This window comes from Rosa chinensis, chromosome 2 (genome assembly GCF_002994745.2).
Source record: "Rosa chinensis cultivar Old Blush chromosome 2, RchiOBHm-V2, whole genome shotgun sequence".
NCBI lineage: Eukaryota > Viridiplantae > Streptophyta > Magnoliopsida > Rosales > Rosaceae > Rosa > Rosa chinensis.
The window spans coordinates 19,369,768-19,381,504 of record NC_037089.1 but is presented as its reverse complement, the minus strand read 5'-3'; the positions used below and the strand labels follow the sequence as shown (position 1 = coordinate 19,381,504).

Below are 11,737 nucleotides of genomic sequence, written 5' to 3'. Positions count from 1 at the left end.
TCTTTTTACTGTTTAGCAGTATTTTATTATTTCTATAATACCCTTCAAATATCAAAAATTATTTAAAAATATTATATGGTATGAGGTCTTCGTATTTTTTTTTCACGTGCACTTTAAGTAACAAACTCAGTTCTGTTAATAATAGAAGAGAGAGAACAGATACGAACTTAAGGTCGAGCATCTAAGTTTGACTAGGTTAAGCTCCCTATTAAAATAAAATAAAAAAGATAACTGGACGGTGTCGTTTCCTTTTTTTCCTGAGCAAAAGAAATAGAATAAATCAATAACGGAAACTGTGTTCTCATAGTTCCGTCAGTCTCTTACTCTCTTCCGCTCAGTGCTTCAGCACTCACCGTGCAATGGCGGAAACAGAGGACCTACCGGAAGAGATTGTAGTGAATATCCTTACTTGGTTGCCCGTCAAGTCCTTAATCCGATTCACCTCCGTTTCAAAACGTCTGCGTTTCATTATACTGTCCGATCCCAAATTCGCCGAATCCCAACTTAAAGCGGCTCGTCAGCAGAAAACCCTCAGCCGCAGACTCCTCTTCTCCACCGACGCCCCTCCACTCGAACTCGAATCCATACACTTGGATGATACGCCGTCGTTTGGAGAGCCTTCCTCCGTTAGAAAGCTCAGTCTCCCTTTCCACCAGCAACCCGTTCGTTTTGTCAAGCTGTTGGGCTCCTGCAATGGTCTGGTATTTGTAGCTTTTGATGAGAAATTGTTTTATATCTGGAACCCATCGTTTAGATTCTTCAAGCAATTACCTGACCCCCCTGGATTTTCCTTATTTTTTTCTATTACCTTTTCTGGTGTCGGCTGTGTGTCGGCCACCGATGACTACAAAGTTTTGGTGGCCTCCGTTTGGAAGACAGAGGTCTGGATGTTTTCATCGAGAGCTCGCGTTTGGAAGAGTATTCAAGGCGCCGGCTATTCCCCTGCCTTATATGCCACCGGTCACGGAATTCTTCTGAATGAGGCACTTCATTGGGTGGAGGATGAATTCGATCATGAAATCCTTGTCTTTGATTTGTTACAGGACGAGTTCAGGAAAATGCGTTTGCCTAATTATTTTCAGCAACGTCTTGGGTTCTTACCTGCGCTGCTCGGGGTTTCTTTTGGAGGATGCCTGTGTGTATGCCGTCGTCCCATCACTGCTGGTGACTCTGCCGATTTCTGGGTCATGAGACAATATGACGTGCGTGGTGGTGACTCATGGACTAAGCTTCATAACTTAAAGCTGTCCGATCCGCCTCAGGGACCTATTAAGGTTATGGAAAGCAGTATTATTGCCCAGACATGGACTTCCGACGGGAGCTGTTTGGTCAATATTGATCATAAAAAAGAAGAGAAGCTTGGCGTGATTCTGGGTAATTCGCTCAAGATGATACCATATGAGGAGAGTTTACTTCGGATTAGTGTTTAGTCCCTTCACTTGCTCTTTACATGTAACTGCTGGTTAGTTACTCCTCATTTTGACTCTGCGTCCATGCATATGAAATTGTTTGTTAACTTACTTGTTAGTTTAATGCGTTACTGTGTATGTTTAATGCTTGATGTTTGATCAGCATAGAATCAAGTGTTTTTGCAATTGTCAATGCAGGTTGTTACTCCTCACTATGACTCTGCTTTCATGCATCTGAAAATTATATTTTTGTTTGCTTTTAGTCACATCCTGTTCTTGATCAATGAAACTTTTCAGTTCCTTTGAAACTGAAACACCATTGTAACCCAGCTGAGTTTGTTTTACCTTTTTCTTATGACATGCATACTTGATGCTTGACTGGTTTTGTGTGGCCAGTGTAATCTTCGGAAATTTTTCTAATTACTCTGTTTTATAGGGTGCAACAGTCAGTCTTCTGTTTATGAGGCCTTGGTTTTATGCGTGGTTGCTAGAGACTAGAGAGCCAGCTTCTTAATAGATGTATTTACAATAGTTAGTTGCAACTCAGAAGACATAAAAGACGTAGACTTCACGAGCTGTTTGATGCTATATCAAATATAGATAGAAACTGAATGATTAATTGGTGAATAGTTGCTCTGTTGAGCATCCAAGTGCTGGTTTTTAACTTCATTTTCACTCTGCTCTCGTGCCTTTAAACTTCAAATTTGTTTCATTTTCAGCTTTGGGCTTGACATGTTTTTTGCAAGATGCATAACCAGTTTGTTCTTGGGAAGTAATATAGATTCTTCGCTTAAAAAATCACTTTTAGGGGGATAAATTTGATGCCTTTGTTGATGAGGTTACTTGGGATAATCTAGATAGTTGATGTATGCAAGTCACTCGAGATATGATGCAAGTTTATTTTAGCTTCTCAACTGACCACTCTTCCTGCATGATGATTGACTTGTTGGTTTTCATAGATTCTTTGACAGAGGATTGAATGTGTTCTTTCTTGGATTTTGTAGGGGGATGTACAATTGCAAGATTAAGCTTAATGGTGGTTTCTTGATCTAGTAATGGTGTGGATCTGATGGAGTGGATGCACTTTTATTGATATTTGATAATGACATATGTTAAATTTCAGTTTTTGAAGCTACCTGTAAGTATGTATGTTTTCAACCGACTTATATTAAAAATAAAAAAATAAAAAAAAAGAATGACTAATATTTGTTGCAAATTCCATACATTCCACTTCCGATAGATATTTGGATGATTCCATACATCCTATAAGATATATGGACGATATATTATGTACTTATGTGTTGGTGAAACTATAGGTATGCATATCAAGTCGTTAAGTTGGTTGTGTTTGACAAAATTGATATGATTCAATAGTGATATTTGTTGCAAGTTCCATACATTTCACCTCCGATAGATATTTGGATAATTCCATACATCCTTCTGGCCTTGTGACGTGTGCGCAAGCGTGCCAACTTGCTATCGGGAGGCCAAGCGAGGTTTTGTTCTAGTTTATTGATTTTACGCTTATCTAACTTCTAATAAGCCGATTGTGGGCTAAGGAAGGATTTATCTCGGCCACGAGGTTCTCTTTGCCTTGAATGCAAGGACTTTGACACAGATTGGGTTACTAACTGGAATTTTAGTGTTGGGTAACTCAGTGACTAATGTGAAAGTGAGGTGAAGATGATTCTTTTTATGATTTTCTTAATATTTGCACAAAGCAAAAAACATAAAGTAAACGACATCAAATAAATAACATAAAAGTAGATGCAGGTAAAAAACAGTGCAAGCAAAGTAAAGAACAAGAATGTAAAAGTGCAGGAAATAATAAGAAGAAAGATATAAATCTGCTAAGAATAATACTGTAAAGTGCAGGAAAGAAAAATATCGGTAAAGTAAAGCGATAGAACAAAGCACGTAAAGACTAATAATTGTGTTTGAAATGTTGATAATATATTAAGATAAAAAAAATATTAAAAAAAGACTAATAGCATTGAGCGTTTGATCGGGAACCTCTAACAAAGATGCATATGGTCATTTTTATAGTAAATGATAACACTACAGAATAAAGAAAAAGATACAATCTCAGCCTTGATTTTTTAGATTTATTATAAATAAATTAAAAATTCAAACTGCTTTTAAGGGTAATCAAATTCAAAAACAGATGATTCCAGCAATACATAGCTTAATTCTCATTCAAGTGGATTTCTCTAAATTTGTTAACAGTCATCTGAACGTGATATCTTCTGTCATAAAGTTGACAACTAGCTTTTGTAGATCTTCAATATGTCGTCTCTAAATGCCCGTGGTCATTTATTACGTTATCTTCTATCATAAAGTTGACAGCTAGTTTTTGTAGATCTTTAATATGCCGTGGTCATTTAACCGCAATTATTTATTATGCCACGGCTAGTCAACCTTGCTCATTCATTATGCAGCGGCCATTTAACCGCCGTCATTCATTACACCGCAGTCATTTAACTGTGATCGTTTAATATATTTTGTGGACTAGACCTACCTGTCTGCCACACGGCTCTTGTCAAATTTAGGTTCAAACACCTACCCTAGCTCTTTTTGATTTTCTATATACGCTCACGTAGATATTTAGAGCATTCACCTCTCAGCTAGTGAGAAGTGATCAATAGAAAAGGATGACCCAGATTCTAGTGGTAGATTTCTCAGATTTCGAGTGCTTGAAGCCAGGGACAAGTTCATGGCTCTCGGTACTCAAACAAGTATGCAATGCACTTGAAGACCCGCTTGGCTGTTTCACAACGATATTGTCTAGCGAACTTACCTTGGAGCTTCACAACACCGTCTTTGGTGCATTTCAGGTAACCGCGCGTTTTTTTTTTCCATCACAATTAGCTTGTACTCCTCATGCACATATGTAAAAGAAGTTTATTTATGAAATGGCTAGGCTTGGAGCAATGACAAAATAAGAGCTTGTAAACACAGAGTCAACCTGATTCACTCATATCAGATATGATACTCGTTTGGGCTGTTCTCACTCAAAAAAGGAGTAACAACCGTACCGGAGGAGCTAGTGGACAAGGATCACCCTTTAAAGTATAAACCGTTGATTTAGGTTGAGTATATTCTGTTAAACAATGACAAGCGTGGCCAGTGGTCCACCATTTTACCGATATTGTCCCAACTTAACCACCTGTTAGGTGTTGGGTTCTAATCATAAACGACCTTGATACAATTGGAGAGGGACCCACTCTGATATCATGTTAAACAGCGACAAGAGTGGCCCGTAGCCCACAATTGTACCGATATTGTCCCCAATTAACCACCCGTTAGGTGTTGGATTTTAATCACAAAAGACCTCGGTACAATTGAGTGTGATCCACTCAGTTATAAATTATATTTTATTTATCACTATTCTAATGTAGGATATTTCCTCTCTAACATATTCAAGCATAGGGTTACAAAGATGGTGAAGGACATGAGTGTGAGCTCAAGACATTCTGTGGTATTTGAATATTTGATTTCCTTTTAGTCACATGGGTACTGTGTTATTCAAGCCCAGGAGTAACAACTGAACTGGAGGAGGTGGTGGGCAAGGATCACCCTATGAAGACTAATATAATTACCATTGTTTAAATATACGTTGGCCACATTACATGCAAAACGCATGTAGAGAGTGGTAATAGTAATCTGGTGAATAAAGTGTTGATTGGTGCTATATATATGGAATTAGTGGAACTTTTAAACATTTTTATTAAAAGTCCTAATTGAATACCCCTAAATTTTGGTGAAATTCATGAAGTCTTTAAAAATCCTAATTGAATACCTCAAAACTTTTATGGATTACTAAAAGTCTATATTGAATACACCCAGACTTTTAAATTTCATAGATTTCTTTAAAAGTTCCACTAATTCCATATATAATACACCCCCCTTAGAGCAACTCTAACAACTTCCCTATAATTTCTGTATAATAGGGAAGCAAAAGTCAAACATTTAGCATCTTTTTATTCTCCAACTCCAACAGATTCCCTATTTTACAGTAATCTCTAAAATCTCCATATTCTTCCTTAAAATTTTAGAGATTGCTGTAAATATAGGGAATTTGGTTTTCTCTTTTCTCACTTTTTCTAAAATAGGGATAGTTATCGGGTATCTGTTGGAGCAAAAGATGCTCATTCTTCTCTAAAGTAGAGAAAAATCAAAATATGGGGAACATGTTGGAGCTGCTCTTAGGAAATTCAAAAATGAGACCAAACCTGAATAGCATAAAAGCAATGCCTAAACAAATGCTCAACAGATTCTGTATCACGGTTACATAGAGACAAACATGAGAAATAGAATGATTATGCCTAGCTAATTTATCTCTGGTTCTAAGCCCATTCTGATTAGTATCCAAACAAAAATCTTGATTTTAGGCGGAATATTTAGTTTCCAAACTTTATTCAAAAGATTAGTTCTTGAGTGAGGGACAAATTGACTATATTGAATCTCTTTTTTTTGGTCTGTGACTATATAGGATCCAAGATGCAGTTTTAACTGTAAGATTAGTTCTTGAGTGGAGTGCCTTCAGTTGGGTTTATTTGATCTCTTCTTCCGCATTGCTTTGACATTTTAGTTTACTTAAGCAATGGGCTTGTAATAAGCACAGAAAGTTAGGGCTGGGATCACTACCCATTGGGCTTCTTAATTTGGACTGAGATTGGAGAATGGTTTCTAATAGTTAAGAACTCCTTTTCTATTTTTAGATAAATCTACTGTAGTTTCGTCTTGGTCAATGGATAAGTATAGTTAACAACCTTCCTTGACAACATATTTGATGAAAAAAGAAGTATAGTTGATCCTCACTTTGTTCTTTGGCGTTTACGTATTGGTTGGAGTAATTGCTTGCACCTTATCTCACAGATGCATTTTCAGTCATCTCATATTTTTAGGGATGACAATCAAGTTGCTGATGCTTTTGCTAATATTGATTTGTCCTTGACTGGCATCATGACATGGTGGGATGATCCTCCTCCTTCCATCCTTCAGTATTGTCGGCCAGATGAACTTGGTCTCCCAAATTTTTGAATATGTTTAGTTGTTTGTGTTGTTTCTATTGTTTATCTGATTGTTCGTGAGGGAGGCCTTACTCTTCTCCTATGGTTGTAATTTTTTTCTATTTCTCTCAATAAATTGGGGTTGGAGAGCATTCTCTTTCCAGTCTCCGTTTTAACCAAAAAAAAAAAAATTGATGAAAAAAGAAGTGGGAGTTGGTACATTCTAATTATCCCTCCTAGGTTAAATCAATAAAAAATTTAAAAAATTAACTAAAGGCAATTATGATGATTGTCGATTGTCCAACCCCTTCAGTGTTAAGTGAAATGAGATAAATAACTCATTTGTTATAAGAAGCGAAAAATAGTCTATATATGTGCGCAGTCTCAAATATTGTGGTCGAGAAAAAGTTAGACCTCAAGTCTAATAGAAACTCCCTATTCTTTTTTACTTATAATTGACATATTTCTGTTATTTTTGAGCTCCGAACAGTCAAAACTCACTGGGAGCCTTTTGCTAGTAAAGTTTTGTGCATCAGTGATTGATAACTAGCTGAAGGTGACCAACTTACCATCAGATCGAATGAGCTGTAGAGTTACAACTCATGCTACAATGCTTTATGAGGCACTATCAATCCCTGGGGTCAAGGAGCTTGTATGTACCCTTGAATGGGGCAATAGGGTGATGGAACACTAATTGGGTTCAGCTGGTTTGCTATGGGTTGCATCAATTAACATTAGGGATCATGGACTTGAGCCTCAAAAGGAAATTTCTTAAAGACAATCTTATATAACATTTCATACAGAACAATGTTCAATGACATGCCATCATAGTATCCTAGCTAGGTGAAAGTAATTTTTGGTCTTCTCTGGACATAGGAAGATACATTCAGGTTCGATAGTCTGGCATTATATTATGAATAGGTGCATTAGTAACTGTAACTCTTGATTATATTATTCATTCTAATTGTAACATTTTCTTCCGTACAAATAAATTCATTTCATATGATAAAAAAAAATACTTTTGGTCCTCTCCAACTACCATGCTCTCAAAACAGTTACGTCCAACATTTTTCTTTATTTCTTTCTTTTTTCACCCACCCTTTAGGTCATTTTCCCTTAAAAGGAGTGAAATGTTGTTTTATTGCACCTATCTGTATGATGTAGATGTAGAGTGTGGTCCTCGTAGATTTCAGAGCATCCTAGACTGCATTTCTGCAAAGATGGAATGTATTTTTTGCCATCAACCATCTTAATGAAAGAAGAGCCTGAATATTAAGGTTAGGTTAATCCCATATAGACACAGATTATGCTTTAGACTAAAACTGAAAGCTTTTAATTACAGGGTGAAGCTGAAATCTGTTCAACATAAGATTAGATGGAAGTACTAAAAATGAAAACAATAACAGACAAAACCAGTACTAGCCATCTACTTTGATTGATCATGTTGGATTGTTGGTTCTCTTCTTCTACCTGAGACTTGACGAGTCTGTGACTCTGTCCCAGTGCATCATTTACCAGCCTTTCTATGTACAATAATCTTTATAGCTTTAGACCTGGGAGCAGTTAAGAGTGGGTCTTTTGCCTCCTGAAAAAAAAAAAACCTCTTACATGTACAACAGTATAATATATTCATAATTTCATATTCACTGATATTCTGGAACAAGTAGAGTGGTTACTAGTTCAGGGTAGAATACAATGCAATGGGACTATCTTATGAACCCTAAGAAGGCATGTGGATGAGTGGAGCCTTCTGACACCCATTTGCCATGAATCTCATGCCCCAATCCCACCGCCCCACCCCAAAAATTAAGGGTCACTATGTTCATGATGACGGTTCATTTGGGACCTACAGACATCAGTGAAATGGTACCCAGAAATATCAGCAGATGCATTTGCATTTGCTTGATGAAAGCAATGGCCCTTGTGTGTGTGTTTAGGAAATTGCTCCTAGTCTCCACTTAATTAATCTGGAAATGCAATCCCTCATTCATAATGGAGCAACTCATAACCTACAAGCCTAGCCCTTTATTCAAATTTTAATGGAGCATTGTGGGAGCTTTTGGTTTTGGTGGTGAAGTACTTATCCTCGTATCTGTGACAAGAATTCAATTTTTTTATGGGCAGGTAATATAGTCCATGCACTAACTTGATTTTCGTTTCTAAATCTTCTATATCTTTAAAGTATCCGACAATCCATCAAACACCTTACCGATTTAATTACAAAGAAAAAAAAAAGAATAATTTAATGCACTAATAAACATATCAAGTGAGGCTAGACTCCCTCTGATAAAGAAAATGTGAATCGAGCACACTCTGACTAAACTATTTGTTTATGATCACCAAAGGGAGACACCTCTTTGGTTTGTCAATGTTCATCTGCAGACACATGGAAGACTCCTCACCAAAGTGCAACCTTAATAGTGAAAGGGAAGTGTTTCCTATTCATGAAAGAAGTTTCCCACTCATCAAAAGGGAAAACACAACATTCCCAGCAAATATAATCACACTCACCTTTACATACTTTCCAATATGGCCCCAAATGCAACACAGATATATCAAATCAAACAAAAACGATTCTTCATTCCCTCATGGCTTTCAGCCTTTTGAAAGACAGATAGGAAGCATCCCAAGCTTCCCATAAAAAGTAGGGTGCAAGTGATGAATAAATACATCAGTAAATGTTCTCTTTCATGAAACATAGACATAATTAAATAATAACAACAAGGAGAAAAATACACCAAATTGAAAAAGAAGTGGGCAAGCAATAGTAGCATTTATGTGAAAGCAAATACTACTAAAAATCACTTATAGACAAAGTGTCATCAATGGCCTTGTAGCAAACTCTCTTGGCCTTCAAACTCATCCCCCTTCTCAATGGCTTTGGACTTCAGTCAGCTTCTTACTTCTTCCTATAGGCTAAAGTAGTTCTCGTCCTCTTTTATTTATTTACTTTCCCTTTTCTCTATCCTCTTGGTTGTCACCACTCATCAGCTGAAAACTTTAGTTTGGTATTGGAAATTGGAACCCCAATCATCAAAATGCAAATCATATATACCAGAAATTGGTAGATATAGCACTCTCATTAGACCTATAAACCCACCTAATATCAAGAATTATTTTTCATTTGTAAAGAACTCTATAATCTAATCAATGAACACAAATCAATCTTTTTTCTGCAGAAAAACAAACCCTGCTAACTATGGCAAGTGAATTTTCTTTGTTGGGCAACTGAGGTCATCAGAGTCACTGAAGGAAAGCCTTCTCTTTGTGCCCACTGAGATTTCAAGCACATCGATTGAGCTTGTTGGTAACACATTAGGGGAAGAGAGTGAAAACTTGGGTGGTGTCTTATCTTTTCTTTCCATAATTTCCTGCATAAGATTATAACACGAATATATATGTTCCTGTTGCAAGGCCAATGTAAGATGAAAATCAGTTTAAAAGAATTATCAATTCATTATCGATTTTAAGTTCTTAAATAATAATCTCAATGAACAAATACAAGTCGCTAGCAGACTCACATAATCTTGGGAATGCCAGAATGAGATCGGGCTTATCTTAAGCTCCAGAAGTTTTCTAGTTAACTGACCATCAACTAGTGCTAATATTGCAGCTGCTGCAATAACAGATGGCCGAGTATCAATTAAATCAATCTCTGCAAATAAAGAAAGAAGATTGATTAGGAAACAAAACAAATGCACATTCATTAGATTAGATTAGGACTATCATTACCATCAATGTTTTAACATCATTTATTACCTTTTGTCATTGCCACGATGAGTCTTATAGCACCAGAGACTAGTCCTTTTGGTCTGGATTCACATTCACAGCAGAACTTATAAACGAAGTTATGCAGATAAGAAAAAGGAGTGATTGAACCCAACTTCCATTCCAATGTACTTAACACCATTAGCTCCATTCTCTGAATCGTTCTGCCTTCAAAATCATAATCTTGAACCTGAAATTCTGACAAAGATGGTACTTTGATTTCTTCCATCTTGGCCGCCAAGGATAAACATGCCACTGATAATAGTCTAAACGCCCACAGTTTCCCATCCTAAACAAAATCAATGGCACCCAAACATAAACATAAAATAGATAAAGATCAAGTACCCTTTGTTCAATACATCAGAACAATGGCTTACATCAATGGATCGCTTTGAAAGAAACAGATCATAGTATGTGATAGATAAATATGCTGTTTGCAACCGGAAACCAAATTCTGCCCTTGCCTGGATCAAAATAGTAAATAACGTGACTTTCAGAATCTGAATTGGACAAAGAACGATCAGAAAAAACCAACAGCAACAAATGAATCGAAAACTAATAAGAGATTTAGAAGAGGAACATGCATTGAAAATCCAATCAATAGAATCCAAGCGAGCAGCTTTGAACCAGCTTGTGGCAGAGCAATGAGTAAAGGGTACAAAACCTTTGGATCCAAAGCAATAACTTTCCTTCTGAACCAAATTCTCAATATACTCGTCTTCATTCTCAGAAACAAAAAACGGGTAGAAACTTTCTAATTCTTCATCATCATCTTCCACTTGATTCATCAAGCAAGTTTCATCTTCTCGGCACAGAAGGGTAGAGAACTCAGAGTCCTCCATTATTCTTCTGACTCTCTTTGAACATCTATCAAGGATACGGAAAGAAATCAACACAAAAATGTCAAAACAACGACGAGAGCTGGATATTCATTGACAGCATTAAACAACTGCTAAATCCATGGTGCTAAGATTGTGTGAAATCTTAAGAGAGAGGGGGGTAAGGGAGTGAATGTGGGGAGTGTGTGTGAAGGTAAGTGGCGGTTTTGGTGCCGCCAAAATGAGCGGATGAGTTGAGGAGATATAGATGCGGGAGTTAAAATAGTAGTTAAGGAGAAGTGTCTCTGTAGAATTAGGAGTGAGGAGTACGTCCGCGTACTGCCGTACTGGTTTGTATATACAAACATTTCGGAAACTAATCCTAAAATCTAAATTTGGAGATTCACAAATTTTTGGAAACTACTAGCAAAATGATCTCGTAAATCTGTGTCCAAGGGTGTGATACACCTGCGCTAATTTGTATTGTGATGAATTTGATATTAACATTTAGCACATGTAAATTTTTTTTGTGTATATCTTATAAACATAATCTTATCTATATTTATTTCAAAGGGGAATAACTAATACTTGTTTTTATTATTAACTAGCATTTTAGAGCATCTTTTGGCTTGTGTCGAATTTAAATTTGACATATAACATGCCGACATGACAAAATTGACTTGTTAATATTTGACTAATCTTAGGTGGTGCAATATGTCAAAATTAAGTA

General features: G+C 36.6%; 2 protein-coding genes across 3 annotated transcripts; one reads left to right on the top strand and one right to left on the bottom strand.

Annotated features, from left to right (window-relative positions):
- The first annotated feature begins 208 nt into the window (after positions 1 to 208).
- LOC112190729 (F-box/kelch-repeat protein At3g06240) lies at positions 209 to 2,625 on the top strand. Its single transcript, XM_024330202.2, has 2 exons — positions 209 to 1,462; positions 2,414 to 2,625. Exon 1 carries the CDS (start codon positions 360 to 362, stop codon positions 1,428 to 1,430), a length of 1,071 nt encoding a protein of 356 aa, XP_024185970.1. The 5' UTR covers positions 209 to 359; the 3' UTR covers positions 1,431 to 1,462; positions 2,414 to 2,625.
- Positions 2,626 to 9,066: 6,441 nt separating this feature from the next.
- On the bottom strand, positions 9,067 to 11,295 carry LOC112189027 (cyclin-D5-1). 2 transcript variants are annotated; one of them, XM_024328289.2, is made up of 5 exons: positions 10,854 to 11,295; positions 10,567 to 10,653; positions 10,181 to 10,478; positions 9,943 to 10,076; positions 9,067 to 9,825 (listed from the first exon to the last, which is right to left on the bottom strand). In XM_024328289.2, exons 1-5 carry the CDS (start codon positions 10,911 to 10,913, stop codon positions 9,619 to 9,621), a joined length of 786 nt encoding a protein of 261 aa, XP_024184057.1. In that variant the 5' UTR covers positions 10,914 to 11,295; the 3' UTR covers positions 9,067 to 9,618. The 2 variants fall into 2 exon arrangements, with proteins under 2 accessions (XP_024184057.1, XP_024184056.1); XM_024328288.2 differs by having other exon boundaries at positions 10,774 to 11,294.
- Positions 11,296 to 11,737: the final 442 nt, after the last annotated feature.